The following is an 18,517-nucleotide window of genomic DNA, read 5'->3' as shown; positions in this document are numbered from 1 at the left end:
TCAGTCCGGTTTTGAAAACATGCAGCCAAACCAGCTGTTACGAAAATATTGCTGTGTTTGGTCATTTCCAGGAAGAAAGATCTCCAGGAAGAAGATTTTTTAGAAGATAGTCTAAAAAAAATGCATGTGTGAATTAGGGGTGCTCCGATCACGATCGGCCGATCGTTATGCGCATCTCGTCAGTAAAGCCGGTTTTCTAATCAGCGGTTAATTCCATCAGGTGCGTGATTTCACACAGAGCAGCTGTTACTACACAGAGCCGTTGTTAATAGAGAAGATGCGCAAATCACGTTAATTTTTAGTGTTTATTGGCGCATCTTCTCAGTTAACAACGGCTCTGTGTAGTAACAGCTGCTCTATGTGAAATCACGCATGTGATCTCTTTCACCATCATTTATTTTCCCCTTCTCTCAGCTCTCTGCAGCTCATCATTTCAAAAAGAAGCTCTTCATCATGTTGAGAGTGTGTATGTGTGTGAACTGTTAGAATAAGGCAGCATTAGCTTGGGGCCAGATGAAAACACACTCTTGACAGGTGATTGGTGAATATCGACTCTTGAGGTTCTGGTGTTCTGGTATTGAGGTTCAGATTTTTTTTTTTTTTACATGCCCTTCAGATTAAGGTGTGTGTGTGTGTGTGTGTCTGTCTGTAAAGAAAATCTGACTGAGCCTGATCGACTCCTGCAAAAGCCAGGTTAATGTCAACATCAAATGGCATTCATAGCCCATATTTCAGGTTGAAACCGGATACTCGGAAAAGAAAAAATATACTTCAATACATTTTACTCTATATTTGCCCACGTCTCTCTCTTTCATTCACATTCGGGCAAGTTTTATCTTCTGTGAATACATACTGCTATTTCCCACAAACACCCCAGAGTTGTTTAATGGAGATATTTTACTGTAGATTACCTTATTCTAATTCTAACATCGAAACTCTTACTAAATCTTTTCCTTTATCACACTTTTGGAAGTCTTGTGATGAATGACCTAACTAATGGAGACCTATTTAACTGTAATATTCCACTGTTAAATATTTATCAATGGTTAATGAGAGCAGTTATCTTGGCTTTTAAGAAGATAGAGAGATGGAGGAATAAACTTTATCCCTGTTCTGTAACACTTGCCATCTGCTCTTATTTCCTGCTCTTGTCTGTCATACATGCTTAACAACAACAGCGGGTTTTTCCCGCTATATTAAATGTGCTGCAATGCATAATTCTGATTCAACCGACCCATCTTTCTAAATGGTGTTTGTGTTTTTATTTAGGATCTAGGAAGCTCTTGAAATACTACTATAAAACTTTTTTTCTCTTTTAGTGTGTAGACTATTCTGTACCTCCAATTAATGCATGTAGTTGGACTTGGCGATTATTGGTTAGCTCAAGAAACAATACATCTAGCAGTGGTTCTCACACATGCAGTCTGACTTGAAATATATTTATATATATATATATATATATATATATATTTTTTTTTTTTTACAATGTTTTAGTGGAGGCATAGCATTAAATTTAACTGAATATGAATACATATTTGAAAAAAAAGATAAATGTGAATAAAAAAGATTGAATAGTGAAAATATTTTAAGAGTAATGTAGCAAAATACCTTATGGCATTTCCTTAGCTCAAACCGTGGAGTATGGTATTAGCAATGCCAAGGTCATCATTTTAATTCCCAGAGAAAGCAAGAACTGATAAAATGTGTACCTTGAATGTAATGTAAAACACTTTATGCATAAATGCATAAAAGTAAATGCAAAAAATATCCACAGTAGAATGTAGTCTGTAACCTTATTTCTAGTATGCCTCAAGCTTTTATGAATGGCTTTTATCCATCAGTTAAGTGACTTGTACCCTTAATATTCAGACACAATTGTATGATTCAAAGCTCTAGAGGTTCTTACTGAATTAATTGTGTTACCTGGAGATCAGTCCTCAGCCAGAGGCCATGTGACACTTTGTCTTTATATAAAGCCATTTGCTTCCAGCAGTCATAAAGAAGAGCGTCCCATGGAGCTGTTCTCCTGTTGGCCAGGCACACTGGCAGAGCAGAAACCCTATAGGTCAGAATAATGGTTTCATAGAGAAAAAGAAAAAAACAGAAGTCAACACCTAAGTCAAAAAGAATATGTGCCCTGTTTCCGAGTGCTGAGGGAAGAGAGCAGGCTAAGGACTCTTGTAGAATGTCATCTGCTTATGAGTGTCGTGATGCTGGCGGCCCTCAGGCACCCCTTGGGCTGAACTGATTCTGCCCTTCTGCGTTAGACTCTGTGGAGCCGCTCTTCAAAGCTCTCGCTCCACACTGTGGTCACAGACTGCACGACTTATGCTCAAATCATCTCGAAAAGCCTCTTTGACTAGACTTGTAAAGAAACATCCTCAGATAAGGCACCAGCATTGTGCTGCATTTGATTGCTGTCGTGTTCAGCTAAATTCTAACTGGAAAGATTCATTTACATGCTATAATGTAATGTAAAACTGCTAAGTCAGCTTATGTTTTATCTTTCAAATTCTTCATGCTCAGCCATTCTCCTTTTTTTTTTTCTGAGATTAATCATTTAAATTGGCTCTCTGGTGCAGAAACAGCTTCATGTCCAAAGCTTGTTCTGCACTTTTTAAGTAAAAAAGGCATTGAGTTTGAATTATAAGCCATTATTTAATGGAAGCTTAATGCAATGTGTCAAACTTAATGATTTTTCCCTGTTCCCTTTGAATACAGGCATTATAAAATTACATTTGATGTGTTTTTAGCTTATTCAAATGAAGGTAACGCTAGCAAAGGCTAATACTGCTGAGTTAAAGGAGATAATAGCAGTGGCAGAGAGATTTGTTTGGGTTGTTGCTTGGCCTACTTAGCTAAGAACTCCTATTTCTCATGGTGTCCGGTTTCTCTACAGTATCTACAGGTGCATGATGGATCGACCAAATGTAATCACATGATATTGAGGACGCCACTTAGTTTATGGTAAACAGACCATGTCCCATACTGACATTTTATACTTGACGCCTCTTCCTTTGTGGGTACACTAGCACTCTCACACATTTCCAGTTACACCTGAAAGCCTATATCGGGGGAACATGATTAAGGGATGGCATGGGATGGAGTTATTTTGGGATCGCTGGGAAAAGGTCTCATGTAGACGGTAAGGGAGATTTGATGATGGGTACATTGAGTGTTAATGAGGCAGGGGAGTGTTTTTGTGTGTACGTGTATGTGTGTGTGTTTACGTGTGTCGTCTAATGGAAAAATCAGAAGATGGCTTGCCTACATTACTCTCTCTGTGGAGATACTGTGTGGCCCCTTCTTGTCCGTCTTGGCCCCTGGGATGAGGAGAGGCTGGAGTTTTGCACCGGAGTTTCAGAGGTTAGGGGAGTGCATGGTACAGTTCAGATAGCAACACGACTCCTTTCTAAAATTCCCACGTTTATTTTGTGACTCTTTATGTGAGTATTTGTGTACTGGGTGGATTACCTTTTTATGGTGTCCTTTTTTATGCATGAGTGTATACCTAGAGTTTATCCAGAGTCTAGATGTTGTAAAAATGTCTCCTCTTAATATCATTGATGGATTAGTTTACCAAAAAAAATATTTTTATCATCAATGAGTGTGCTACAGTACATGTATATCTTAACCCTTTTCTTAATAATGTGACAGCTTGTAAGGTTGTACACCAATTTCGCTGTGAATGTGGCCTTCTAAACTAATGTGTTTTGGTCTCTTGCATTGTCTAGTTTTTAAAATAAGTGGATTATTTTATGGTTCTGACTGAGCATATTCTTCTGCATGTAAACATTTTAATTTTTTATTTGTTTCAAATGTTGTTCTAAAGCAGCATGACTTTCTTCCATGAAATACAAACAGAGACATTTCAAAAGATGTATTCTTTTCTCTTTTCCTTACAATTAAAATCTGTCGGGGCTGGAGGTTCATGATGCTTTTTTTTCCCCTCCTTTTTTTAAAACTGTAATCTGGTTCTGATTTTTGACAACTAACGTCGACTTTTCAGGACTGCAAGTTGTGCGAAAATCTGGGCAAAGGTTGTGCAGTGTTTTCCAGTCTTGTTATACAGGCTTAATTCTGATCCTTCTAACCTTGTCATTTTGTGCTTTTCCCCATACTTTGTTTCTCTTTCAGGATGGACAGGCGGATCTGCTAGATGATGTTCCTCTCATGCCTTGTTTGTTCAAGCAGATACATGAAGCGACAGAAGGATTTGAGCCCAAGTAACAACACTCAGAAGAACAAACAAATCACATGATGCCTGCAGCTACCTACGTATAGGGTTGATATATGGATGAGAGGAGTAAGATACAAAAAGAGAGACACCGGAGCGGCGATTTCGTCGCAGTCTATGTGGGCCATGGTGACCTAGAGTCAATAGTCGTTTCTTGGCAGGACAACTTCATTCCAGTTTAATCCCTGCTGGTTCTCTTTTTTTCTTCTACCTCCCTACCAGAGTGAGGTGCCACCCTCTCTCGGTTCCTGCCATCCACTTGGCCAAGATAGCTATGGCTGGAGTTAGGAAGTTGGCACGAGTAGTCAGGCACCAAGGTCTCCACCGCCTGATCCTTGCACTCATCCTCTTCTGTCTACTCTCCATGGCCTACTTGGCTTATCACGTAAGTGCTGGACCCAAGATCAAGGAGGCCCCTGTGCCGTTACCACTGGGAGACTGTGTAGCTACGTCGTCAGTTGGTGGCGGAAAAAGGACTCCACTGTTCCTGCCATCGCAGGTCAGTCAGCGGCGACACTCAGTGAGGACCGCAGACACCTCTCGGACGGAGCCTGTGGTGTTACTCTTTGTGGAAAGCATCTACTCCCAACTCGGACAAGAGATCGTTGCCATTTTAGAGTCAAGCCGCTTTCATTACCACACTGAAATTGCACCGGGGAAGGGGGACATGCCTTCTCTGGCTTGGCGAGGTCGAGGCAGATACACGCTCATTGTCTATGAGAATCTGCTCAAGTACGTCAACTTGGACTCATGGAACCGCCAGTTACTGGACAAATACTGCCAAGACTATGGAGTGGGAATCATTGGCTTCTATAAGGCAAATGAAAACTCCCCATCTAGCGCTCAGCTTAGAGGCTTCCCTCTGTTCTTGCGTTCAAACCTGCCACTTTGGGATTACAGAGTCAACCCTGCTGCCCCCCTACTCTACATCACCAAACCTAATGAGCTGGAACCTGGCCCTTTACCTGCAGACAACTGGACCACCTTCCTGTCCAACCACAGTACTTATGAGCCTGTGCTGTTAGCTAGCCCCAGACCAGCAGAACCCAATCAGCTCCCAACACACTCACACCAACAGAGAGCACTGCTGGCCACGGTTATGCAGGACCTAGGCCTTCGCGATGGGATCCAGCGGGTGTTCTTTGGAGGTAGCTTGTCTTTTTGGATGCACAAGCTGCTGTTCGTGGATGCCGTAGGTTATTTAACTGGCAGAAGGCTCAGCCTCTCGTTGGACAGATTTTTGCTTGTGGATGTGGATGACATTTTTGTCGGGAAGGAGGGGACACGCATGAAAGTGGCAGATGTTGAGGTACAAACCTTAAAAAGTTATTGGATATACTTGTTTACTAAAACTACCATCACTGTTAAAATGTTAAATGCTATTTTTTTTAAAAGATTTCAGCTTTGCTGTGCTTCACAATTTGGTCATAATGTTTCTGATTATAAAAGAACATGACTTTTTAGCACCTAAAATTTCAGTAATAATGTTTTAAATGTTAAACCATAAAAAGTCAATTGATTGGCTTGTTGAGGTGTGCTATTATTTTTTATGATAGCAGATTTAACATTTATTATTGTTTCCCCCATGGTAGCCGATAAAAAAACTATCCCCATGAACGTGCACTGAACCAAAGAATTCAGTCATTTCTAGAGATTGGAATATCATGGAGACTTGTGGGTGACTGTTTTGAATTGAGTCAGTGTGCAACCACCTAGAAACTGCCCGGATTACCCTAGAAACAGACAAAACCACATCGAACATCCTAGCAACCACCATTTACATTTTTATGAGAAAAAAAATAAAAATGTTCTCTCTGCCGTTGTTTGTAGAGCCGTGATTATTGTGCAAGAGGGAGAGCTTGTTTGTAATGCAATGGAGCATGGCATTCTTCTTCTTTCACCCCTCTTCTTATCTCCCTCTCTCTCTCTCTTTCACGCTCCCTCTCTTCCATCTCCTGAGAGCGAAAGAAGGCTCTCGCTGAAGGCTAGCATGGGGCTAATTAGACTGGCTTACTTTTTAATTTGAGCAGATAAGTTCTCATAGGGGGTTCTGTGTGGCCCACCACACCAAAATCAATGTCATGCCCGATGTTTTCAGTTTCACATTTCTCTTTCATTTTTCTCTCTTCCCCTTGCTTTTTTCCCCAGGTAAGAGCTATTTTCATCTTTTGTTCTATCCTTATTTTTTCTCACCTTTTATCGTCCTTGCCTTTCTGCCCTCTTTTATCTACCTTTTCTCCAACCTGCATCTGTATAATGTCAAAATAATATACTTGATATAACTAGGACTGCATGGTTTGCTGGTGGAAACCCTATGGTCAAACCTGAAACTTTCGTGGGGAGTCGTGGCCTATTGGTTAGAGAATTTGACTCCTAACCCTAGGGTTGTGGAATTCTGAGTATGGGTCACCATACTTGGCTGAATGTGTCTTTATACTATGCTAAATATATTTGTGTGGCTATCAGGACCACTTTGTTATCTAAACTTAAGGGGAAAAAAACACTTGAGTGATGTGAAAAAGGGCAAAATGGGTCCAAATCAAGATAAATGTTTTTGCAAGATATCATCAATGACTTGTATTGTGATATTCATTCCGCCCACTCTTAGTTGTAACTTACAGTGGCTTCATATACCCCAAAATAATAATGCACGTTCTATTTTATTTAGACAATATATGGTTGACATGTTTGACCCAGTTGAAATGTTTTTTTTTTTTAATTCCTCCTCACTAGGCGCTGCTTCACACACAAAATAAACTCCGTTCTCTGGTACCTAATTTCACCTTCAACCTGGGATTCTCTGGCAAGTTTTTTCATACAGGTATGATGGAGCTGATGTTTTGTGAGTTCCACAGATAAAACTCTCACCACCTTCACACGCTCATTCATTTTCTTTCTGCTCTTGTTCTTCAGGTACAGATGAGGAAGATGAGGGTGATGACACGCTGCTCAGACACCGGCAGGAGTTCTGGTGGTTCCCGCACATGTGGAGTCACATGCAGCCTCATCTCTTCCACAACGTCAGCGTACTCGCAGAACAGATGAGACTTAATAAACAGTTTGCATTGGTCAGCATCTGCCCTGATGCATGCCAAAAAATGTTGTAGAGTTTTTGATTCTGAATAGTTTGGTCTCTTTCAGGAGCATGGGATCCCTACAGACATGGGTTACGCTGTAGCCCCCCATCACTCAGGTGTGTACCCTGTGCACAGTCAGCTTTATGAGGCCTGGAAGAGCATATGGGGCATCAAGGTAACCAGCACAGAAGAGTATCCTCATCTCAGGCCTGCACGCTACCGCAGGGGCTTCATTCACAACAGCATACAGGTGGGAACTCAAGTTCAGCTATCTCCAATCAAACATGTTTCATGGGGCAGTTACGAAATTGTTTGTGTGCAAGACTGATTGCAACAGAATGCAGCAGTTTTAAAAGTGCTATGGTTAAATGCTCATTGAACTGTGATGCAATGTATAAAGACATCCATCTGAATGCAGGTGCTTTTAAAGGAGATTAATTTAAAGACGTGTGTAATGATTGCTGTCTAACAGCTAATGCATGCAGCACGCTGTCAAAAATGGCAGGTATTAATGTGTCAATTATAAACTGTAACAGTTCTGTCTTTTGGGCATGCTGACACCTTAATTCAGAGCGAATGGATTGGTATCTTTCCTTGCAGTGGAATATCTTTTTAAAAACAGTGGTATCACTTTACATTAATGTTTAATTTCATCAAAATGTGTTAATTCATTAAGTATCATAGACTTATCATAGAGAAAAAGATCAATGGTCAAATGTTTGGAATAATAAGATTTTTTTTTTATTATTTTTTTGATAAAATAATTCAGTAATATTTTGAAATATTATTGCAATTGCAGCATTTCTATTTAAATATATTTAAAATACATTCATATGATGGCAAAGCTGTACTCGTGCTGTGTCACATGATCCCTCAGAAATCATTGCAATATGATGATAGCTTCTCAATTATTATTGGGGCTCAGTTACTAATAATATTTTTATTATTATCAACATTGAAGTTTTTGTTTTCTAATGTTTTTGTGGAAACCATGATCATTTTTAGTGAATGGGACCATTGCATTAACTAATTTGAACAAATCAGGTATTTTGTAAAGTTAACAAAATGGCTTTCAAATTTTCCATGAAATATTGTGAATAGAAGAAAATAAGTCCCAAGATTGCTCTCATTTTTGTTTTGTGTATCAGGTTCTTCCCCGGCAGACCTGTGGGCTTTTCACACATACCATCTTCTATAAAGATTATCCAGGAGGCCCTCAGGAACTAGACAAGAGCATCCGTGGAGGAGAGCTGTTCCTTACAGTTCTGCTCAATCCGGTTAGTGACACACACGCAAAGACACACTAGCCCAAACACTTGTAATGGTGTAATATGACAAACACTGTCTTTTTGACCTACTTGTCCCTGTCCTCTCCCATGGCTAGGTTAGTATATTCATGACTCATCTGTCAAATTATGGCAACGACCGGCTGGGCCTGTACACCTTTGAGTCACTGGTGAGGTTTGTGCAGTGCTGGACTCACCTGCGCCTGCAGACACTGCCCCCCGTCCGCCTCGCTCACAAATACTTCCAGATTTTCCCTGATGAGAGAGACCCCTTGTGGCAGGTTTGTGCAATCACATTTTCATGGTTCTCACTGGGTGAATCTCACAGAGGCTGCCAAAGACGTCATATTTTGCCTCAAACATCAACAATAAAGTGATTTTATTTTAAATATTAAAATAAAATGTAATTCTAAATTATTTAGCATGTAATTAAAACCAACGTTGGTTATAAACAATTATTTATTTAAATATTTTTATAAAAATTATTATTAAAATTATTCAATATAATTCTCATCAGGGAATATATATATATTTATTTATTTATTTATTTAGTACCGACCTGAATAAGATATTTCACATAAAAGACTTTTACATAAAGTCCACAAGAGAAAATAATAGCTGAATTTATAAAAATGACCCCCTTCAAAATACAATTGATTCTTAATAATGTGTAGTTTCCTGGATGGTCCACAATGGGTTTTTTTTTTTTTTTTTTTTTTTTTTTTTTTTTGTGACAGTTGTTCATGAGTCTGCAAAGAATCTATGGGACCTTAACGATTTTTCTGAAGATCTGCGGGAAGTTTAACTGTTCAGGACAAACAAGGAAATCATGAACAACTATCAAACAAACAACAACAACCCAAAAGGGCTGTGGATCATCCAGGTAACAACACAGTATTAAGTAAAAAGTAAACTTTTGAACGGGGTCATATCTATCGGGTGATATCTATATGTAAACATTTTATATGTTACATCTAAAAACAAAAACAATTATGATGTTTACATTGTAAAACCATTAATATAATAATTGATTTACAGAGTCTTATACTTAATACATTTTAATAAATTACTTTTTTAAATGTGGGAGGAGCAAACATTTAACTAAAGTTTCTTTATTTTGCTTACAGTTATTATTTTTCTTTACATTTGAAGTTTTATTTAAAAAAAATTCACATCCCTTGGTTATCAAAGATTAATTGACAAATTCTCTGAAGTACCTGTGGATCCCCTGTTAAAATTAAAATGAATGTTTTCATGTTTAGGTTATGAACAGGAAATTGATTTACATTAGTCTCATATTCATTTATGCTCACATTATAATCACAAATACTCCCCCTGATAAACAGAACCCGTGTCATGACAAGAGGCACAAAGACATCTGGTCCAAAGAGAAGACCTGTGACAGACTGCCCAAGTTTCTTGTGATTGGTCCTCAAAAGACTGGTAACAAAAAACCTCAAAATACGATTGTTTATTTAGTTAGTTTTTAAGCTAGATGTGCACTGTGTTGTGAACATATACCAGAGAAGTTGCTAGTCATTGAAACCATAAGAGACTTACCGTATTTTTCGGACTATAAGTCGCATCAGTCCAAAAATACGTCATGATGAGGAAAAAAACATATATAAATCACACTGGACTATAAGTCGCATTTATTTAGAACCAAGAACAAAGAGAAAACATTACCGTCTACAACCGAGAGGGTGCTCTATGTCTTCAGTGTAGACTACAGGAGCACTGAGCAGCATAGAGCGCCCTCTGGCGGCTGGAGACGGTAATGATTTATCTTGGTTCATTTGTCTTAGTTCATTTCTCTTGGTTCATGTCAAATTAATTTTGATAAATAAGTCGCACCTGACTATAAGTCGCAGGACCAGCCAAACTATGAAAAAAAGTGCAACTTATAGTCCGGAAAATGCGGTATATACATATTAATAATTAGCCAGGTTTTATGATGTAGAACATTTCATTCTACATACAAGTCACAGAACCGAGAACATTTGCAACAAATGTGATTAATATTTGATCAAAGCAGCTTGATTCGGTGGTGTTGTGCTCTTTCTGCAGGAACTACTGCACTGCACTCGTTTCTTGCCCTTCATCCTGCAATTACGAGCAGCTTCCCCAGCCCCGTCACCTTTGAGGAGGTGCAGTTCTTCAGCGGACCAAACTACCAGCGTGGCATTGACTGGTAACCATGGAAACCCCATCCATACCTCATCTTCTTTGTTCTTCATTTTCAAATCGGATACCAATTTTTAAAAAGCCTCAATCACATCACACTGGCAGAAATCATTTTTGGATCATAGGAAATGTATCATAAATTGATTTTTAGCGTGCATATTGTATCTTAGAAAGCATGACTATTATTAATGCTTAAATTTAATGTATCTCTGGATGAGAATAGTATAAAAATTCAGATATGCAGTTTTGCATGGTAAACAAAACAATTGAATAATTTCTGTAAACTTTTACTGAATGACTTCAAAACAGTATAGACAACACACACAGTAACTTATCAAATTTTTTTCTAGCAGAATATTACCTATTTTGATTATGCTCCATTGAAAAATCACATGCGGTTTTTATTTTAATTTTTTTTCACGGAATATGAATGTCGATTTTTGATGTCATATATATGTAACAAGTTTAATGCACAAAGAAAAATAAAAGTCAAATATTAAACGGTGTTAAAAAAAATTACTTAACTTGCAGTCTGCAAAAGAGTGGAAAATATGTTCAGATACTCTATTTAATATTAAGTAGCTTTAAACACAAGGTATAAATAAATATATATTTTTTAAATTTGTATTTTTGTGTTGCTGTATGGATGTAGGAAAACACCCACAGAGCAGAAAACATTTAGGTCATATTTGCATTTTCTTCTGTCGGTGGCCATAATTCTAACCTTGAAATCAGGATTGGTAATAAAATAACACAACAATAATTCATACATGTGAAAAATCAGCTATTAATATAAACAGAACATAATATATAAACACTAAAAGTAGCTGTAACCTGGCTCAGAGGAAGACAGGATTCATGTCATTGTTGCAGTTTTTTTGGGATAATACAAGACGACTGAACCTCACAGATGGTTGTCAAAGGCAAAAATGCTAGAAAATGTACATAATATCTGTCAGAATGAGTGACATGTTAGAGCAAAGCAAGCAGTTTTTGAAATCTGTACCCCAAAATCAGTACGAAACATTTCTTGGATTTCATTCAGCAAATATTAAGCAACTGTGATTTAATGCATTAAAATATACAACATAATTCTTAGTGAATTCCCCTTTTAATCTTTTATTTATATTGGATATTTTACATGAGTGTATGTTAATTCTGTGTGTCTTGTCTCAGGTATATGGATTTTTTCCCCGTACCCTCGAATGTGAGCACAGACTTCCTGTTTGAAAAGAGCGCAAACTACTTTGACACTGAAGTTGCCCCGAAGAGAGCAGCGGCCCTGTTACCAAGAGCCAAAATCATTTCTATACTCATCAACCCTGCTGACCGTGCGTATTCCTGGTACCAGGTGCGTTTGCATACACAAGGACTTAGCTGGTTAGTTAGCATGATTCACCACTCCTGCTGGTAGATGTAGCAACTACACCGTCTGATGTAAAACTGACTTTTATTTGGAAACCTAATACTTTGTTTACTGCCTTTGATGTCAGATTGATTTCTTGAGTCCTTTATAGCGACACATTAAATGAAAACTACTGCTGTTTATTTTCTCTTCCACCGATCTCTCTCTAGCATCAGAGGGCTCATCAGGACCCTGTGGCGCTAAACTATACATTTTATGAGGTGATCTCTTCTGGGCCTTCGTCGCCCGCAGCTCTGCTCTCTCTGCACCACCGCTGCCTGCAGCCGGGAGCCTACAGCAGCCATCTGGAGCGCTGGTTACACCACTACCAACCCAGTCAGGTGTGTACACACACTCACACATGCCTACAGCCGACTTCAGGAACTAGTCACACTGCTATTAGCCTAGCCAGGTGTGCACACAAAAGATCTGTCTCCTAAAAGAACTCTTTTCATCTTCATCAGCAGCTGTGACACGCTATAATGCAGCTAGCTTTCATTTCAGTCCTGGATGTTGATTGGTCAACCGTTTTTAAAACATGCCTAAATAGACAACACCGCTTCAGCTGGATACTGTCTTTATTACTGCATGGCATTTGTAAAAGCTGTAAACCTTTTACCGTAGTTGATCTGTTAGTGGAATTGATAAATAAAATAATGTTTTAATGGCATAAAAATACAAAATCATTTTTACACACAATTTCTACTTGAAATTTGTGCTGTACCTCTAATGTCTTTGAAATCATTTTAAATTGCATTTTAAAATTACTGTTTTAATCCAATTTAAATGTATTTCTGTGTTTTTTTTTTGTGAGTATTTGAGTAAGTCATTAGCAAGGTTTTTTTTTTTTTTTTTTTTTACTGTTTTAGCTTATTTTCATACTTCTTTTGTCTTATTTCAAGTCATTTTAAGTAATCTTCAAGTCCCCTGGGAAGTTTGCTGAGGCCCCCTAGTGGACCCCTGGCCCTTGTTCATTTATAGGTTTTTACTGTAAACACTCCGTTTACATTATTTTTACACTTTTTACACAACTTTAGATTATGTTGATAAGTGACCTAGAATATTCAGACATTGTGATAAGTGAACCTACACTTGTTCAAAATCATCCCATAATGCTCTAGAGCAGGTGTGTTGTACTGCATCAGTGTGTGTGATGTGTGTTTTCTCCTGTGAACAGCTGCTGATCGTGGACGGTGTGCAGCTGCGCTCCAGTCCTGCTCAGGTGATGGATGGGATTCAGAAGTTTCTTGGAGTCACACCGTACTACAACTACACACAGGCGCTGACGTGCGAGCTCTCATTATTACTGCACACCCTCTCACTCAGAGTCCAAGAGCACTACTATATTTGCTCCAGAACTAATCATCTCAGTCCTCAATTCTATTCCATGACATTTTAAGTAAAATATGTCCTTAAAAATGCATTTAATTGGATTAGATACATTTGATTTCTATTGGAGACATAACTAGGGCCTGCTCTCTGTTTAAAGGTTTGATGAGAGTAAAGGTTTCTGGTGTCAGAAACTGGAGGCAGGACATCGCTGTCTGGGAAAGAGCAAAGGAAGGATATATCCAGAAATGAGCCTGGAGGTACAGCTTGCTTCTCAACATTACAGCTCCTGATATCAAGATAAGAAGGATATATTGTAGCTGAACAAAAATAGACATTGCATTTCAATTACAGCCAGTGAAGTTTATTTAGTACAGTTTCCCTTTCTATAATCGGCTGCACACTTAAAGCTGATGGAAGAGAATGTATGAGATCTATTTTGAGGTTGTAGAACGAGTCCATTTGAAATCAAGTGGGAATAGAGCAAATTGGATTTCAAAAGCAACTTAAATTAAATCACAGAGTGCTGATCAGAGTGTGTTGCAGCAGTTGGCACATAAGTTTCAATCTTGTGTCCAGTCTAGTGTGTAAATGCATGAACAAAAAAACAGTTTCTCCTGGGTGATCAGTATTATTCAATCAGTGATATTTACCTTATGTATGTATAGAATATAGAACTGCATTATGTATGTATAGAAGACTATTTCCGCCACATAAGTACATGTAAATTATAAAAATTTTAATTTTTGGTAAATCATGATACAAGTCCAAATTGACATAAGTCATAATTATGGCACAATAAATTGATTTATGTCATGACTTTTCCTGTTGATTTTGATTTCCTGCATGTAAATTAGTTTGTCATAATTTAACTTTTTGCCACATACATTTTTTCTCAATGTTGACTTGATAAATCGGTTATTTATAATAATGAGATAAAAAAAGCATAATGACACAAGTTAAAATTATTAAATAGAATGAGTATTTCATAGTTTTGACTTTATCACAAAATTGACTTTTTATCTCAAAATATTCACTTGTCAAAATTGACTCATAATTTAATCTCAGAAGTTTGACATCATCAGTTGTTCAGAATATGAGATAAAAATTACAAAAGTTTCATAATTTAAACTTTTTTTTTTGTCATGTGAATTTTTATTTTAAATTTGACTTAGAATTGTAATATATCTCATAATGTCTCATGACTCTCATATTCTTCCATAAATGTGTGTAACTCACGTTTAGTTTTTTCCTGACTCCAGTCGAGGGTGTTTCTGTCGGAGTATTACCGCGAGCAGAACGTGGAGTTACTCCGGATGTTGAAACGTCTGGCTCAGCCTCTGCCCATCTGGCTCAGAGATGAACTGCACAACGCCAGCTGGAGCTGATCAGAACCTGCTTAAGGAGAACCACGGCAGAACCCTGCTCCACACTGGAGAACTCCGGGCCCGCGTGCGGCAGGAGCCAAAAGAGGACTGACCCCTCTCGCCCACCGTACCCCGCACAGGCCCTGATGGACTGTGCTGGCCGATCACGCCATCAGTCAGTCTGCATGAAGCCTTCAACCTGGTTATGGGAACTTGTAGTGGACGTTCACGGAGTCATGCATATGGAAATGGAAGCGACCTGATTGGACAGCTTTAAAAAGACTTCTAGAGTGGTTGGTTATCAGCTGTGAACTGGCTGTTTTTAAATTCAAATATAGTCTTCTAGGAAGAGAGGGAATCGCACAGAACCTCTAGGAGCATTTTGTTCAAATACCCATGAAAGGAAGGGACTATGAGAGGATTATTTCGATTTTAGTCTCAGAAGTCTTTAACTCTGCCAAGCAGAGAAGTATTTAAATATGTCATAAATGTGGCTACTTTTAGCAGGTTTTCTTCTTTATTGAATGAACTCGGCAAACGTTAAAATTCTCATTTTTGACTAGCTACATTAATGTTCAAGGGTTTGGGTTTAGTTAAGATTTTAATGTTTTTGAAAGAAGCCTCTTATGTCCACAAAGGCTGCATTTATGAGAGTAAAAATACTGTTTAAAAAAAATGTATATTACAATTTAAAATACCTGCCTCATAGTTTAAATGATTTTTAAGTTTTTTTTATTTTGTATTCATGTGATATCAAAGCAGTTCGACCAGTCTTCACTGTCACATGATCAAATATGCTAATTTGTTGTTCAGGAAGCAGTTCTTCTTTTCAGTGAATAAAATAAAATCCTTCTTAAAACTCAAATCTTACTTACCCCAGACTTTTGTACACTAGTCTATGCGATCTGCAGATGATATCTCTGTTCCAAAACCTAGCAAGGATTTCAAGATACCATAGCCATTTAGGCAGGAAATATAATTATTCCGGTTTTTAATATAACTTGGTTTTATCACCAAGGAAGCACTGCAATGTATCATTTATGGAAAAGGCCATTTCAAAAAGCAGTACAGTGATCTCAGTGATGTTAATTAAAAAATTGATATTTAAAAAATCTAAAAATGTAAGTTTATATGTGTATATATACAGTACAGACCAAAAGTCTGGACACACCTTCTCATTCAAAGAGTTTTCTTTATTTTCCTGACTATGAAAATTGTAGAGTCACACTGAAGGCATCAAGGGCTATTTGACCAAGAAGAAGAGTGATGACCTGGCCTCCACAGTCACCGGACCTGAACCCAATCCAGATGGTTTAGGGGTGAGCTGGACCGCAGACAGAAGGCAAAAGGGCCAACAAGTGCTAAGCATCTCTCGGGGAACTCCTTCAAGACTGTTGGAAGACTTCAGGTGATACCTCTTGAAGCTCATCAAGACAATGCCAAGAGTGTGCAAAGCAGTAATCCTGATTGGACAGCTTTAAAAAGACTTCTAGAGTGGTTGGTTATCAGCTGTGAACTGGCTGTTTTTAAATTCAAATATAGTCTTCTAGGAAGAGAGGGAATCGCACAGAACCTCTAGGAGCATTTTGTTCAAATACCCATGAAAGGAAGGGACTATGAGAGGATTATTTCGATTTTAGTCTCAGAAGTATTTAAATGTGTCATAAATGTGGCTACTTTTAGCAGGTTTTCTTCTTTATTGAATGAATTGGGCAAATGTTAAAATTCTCATTTTTGACTAGCTACATTAATGTTCAAGAGTTTGGGTTTAGTTAAGATTTTAATGTTTTTGAAAGAAGCCTCTCTGACCGCAGACAGAAGGCAAAAGGGCCAACAAGTGCTAAGCATCTCTCGGGGAACTCCTTCAAGACTGTTGGAAGACTTCAGGTGATACCTCTTGAAGCTCATCAAGACAATGCCAAGAGTGTGCAAAGCAGTAATCAAAGCAAAAGGTGCAGGCTACTTTGAAGAACCTACAATATGACATATTTTCAGTTGTTTCACACTTGTTTGTTATGTATATAATTCCACATGTGTTAATTCATAGTTTTGATGCCTTCAGTGTGAATCTACAATTTTCATAGTCATGAAAATACAGAAAACTTTAGGATGCTTAAGGATGCTTATTGTAATAGGTTATATTAGCAACATACTATCATCATTCACAAATGATTCCAATACCTGTGTTGAACTGATACTTATGTAAACCAGTCCAAATCACATCATCAGCAGTGTTCTGCATTCATAATTTTTTGAGCAGACAGGAAGAAAGCAAACTAGATTTTGGAAGTCTAATATCGGTGCAGACCCAAAATGAAGCTCTTGTCTGGATCTCAAAAACTTTTTTCATTTTTTTTTTGCCAAAATGAGAACTGCTTTATGCTGTATTGCCAACAAATGAATGTGCATTGTGTGTGTGTGTGTGTGTGTGTGTGTGTGTGGCAGCAGTTGGATACATACAAATAAATCAACAGTAATGTGATCCCGTCATGTCTGGTTTTCAATTTAAGTGGACACATACTGGGAAATAAAGGTACAGAATGAACAAGGGCATCTCGTTTTTCTCTTCTTCAAAGTGTAAAGTGAGGTGAACTAGAGCGGTGGGTATCTTATCTGTGTTCCTGCAGTCTACTTTATCAGCTGAGAGGAAGAGTAGAGAGAGAGTTTGATTAATCACTGCACAGAAACAAGAGCTTTGGGGCCCAGTCGCTCGAAAGCAGCAAGCAAAGCCCTTAAATAAGACTCGCTCAGGTCCACTGGGAACCACCACAGACAGTACACTGTGTGCTTGAGGGGAGAGCAGGAAAAAATAAATGGTGCAAACTCTATAAAGTGCCTATATATCTGAATGCAGACACACACCACTGATGCAGCAAATGTTGCTTGTATTCACATATTACTTGGGTGTCGTTTCCTAGTACATCTTCACAGTTGGGCACCTATCAAAGCTATAAGCGCTAACACGTTCCATTCCTTTTACCGTGGAGGTACATAAGTATGCATGTCCAATAAACAGGGGGAGGAGATTTTATGGCAGTTTCAAACAAAAAAAGCCCAGGTCTAATTCACAGAACATTAAACATGGACATGTATAGCACATGTCATGGTTATTGGTTCATTAAGCACAGGTCTTGCACCGAGGCCCACTAAAGGCGACAACCAGAACATTGAACAAGGAATGGGCCCCTTGAGACACTAATGCAGTTTCAAAACTATATTCTTGCTAACTTTTCTTACATTACTCAGCATTACATTACAGCATTGGAGAAAGCATTAGCATTGATATACATGTGCTGCACTGCCATCTATAAGTGCGTTTCATTAATATGCACAATACAACAGTAAGCTACTAGCAGATGACTCCACTTAGGTACAATTAAAAAATATATATATATATATCTGATGCTCTTGTGGCAGTCAAATGAAGGGGCGACCAAAAATCACCAGAATGTTAATGAAAAAAACATTTTAAATCAGCACCAAACTTCTGAATCATATTATCATGCACATTATAATAATGTGCATAGATTAACCTTTCGCAATAATACCAGTGACATGTATCACAGTAAATGTTGATTTCATGTTATTTTTTTTTTACATTTTACATTTGCACAGAGAAAACACCAAATCAG

The 18,517-nt window shown here is 38.1% G+C and overlaps 1 protein-coding gene across 2 annotated transcripts; it reads left to right on the top strand.

Annotated features, from left to right (window-relative positions):
* The first annotated feature begins 4,141 nt into the window (after positions 1-4,141).
* Positions 4,142-15,715, top strand: LOC113056010 (bifunctional heparan sulfate N-deacetylase/N-sulfotransferase 2-like). Of its 2 annotated transcripts, XM_026222453.1 has the most exons (13): positions 4,142-5,546; positions 6,971-7,058; positions 7,151-7,305; positions 7,379-7,564; positions 8,463-8,591; positions 8,699-8,881; positions 9,947-10,043; positions 10,668-10,791; positions 11,961-12,135; positions 12,360-12,530; positions 13,367-13,476; positions 13,679-13,778; positions 14,781-15,715. In XM_026222453.1, the coding sequence occupies exons 1-13, from the start codon at positions 4,512-4,514 to the stop codon at positions 14,904-14,906; spliced, it is 2,679 nt and encodes an 892-aa protein (XP_026078238.1). In that variant the 5' UTR covers positions 4,142-4,511; the 3' UTR covers positions 14,907-15,715. The 2 variants fall into 2 exon arrangements, with proteins under 2 accessions (XP_026078238.1, XP_026078239.1); XM_026222454.1 differs by lacking the exon at positions 14,781-15,715 and having other exon boundaries at positions 13,367-13,588.
* The last annotated feature ends 2,802 nt before the right edge of the window (positions 15,716-18,517 follow it).

This window comes from Carassius auratus, chromosome 37 (genome assembly GCF_003368295.1).
Source record: "Carassius auratus strain Wakin chromosome 37, ASM336829v1, whole genome shotgun sequence".
In the NCBI taxonomy this organism is placed as follows: Eukaryota; Metazoa; Chordata; class Actinopteri; order Cypriniformes; family Cyprinidae; genus Carassius; species Carassius auratus.
The sequence above is the reverse complement of the archived record's forward strand: the minus strand, read 5'-3'. Positions and strand labels throughout refer to the sequence as shown.

Excerpts from the sequence above, each read along its gene's own strand:
- LOC113056010 (XM_026222453.1), top strand. The coding sequence starts at position 4,512 with ATGGCTGGAGTTAGGAAGTTGGCACGAGTAGTCAGGCACCAAGGTCTC. Across the intron at positions 7,059-7,150 it reads TGGCAAGTTTTTTCATACAG|GTACAGATGAGGAAGATGAG; the intron begins GTATGATGGAGC and ends CTTGTTCTTCAG. Across the intron at positions 13,779-14,780 it reads ATCCAGAAATGAGCCTGGAG|TCGAGGGTGTTTCTGTCGGA; the intron begins GTACAGCTTGCT and ends TCCTGACTCCAG.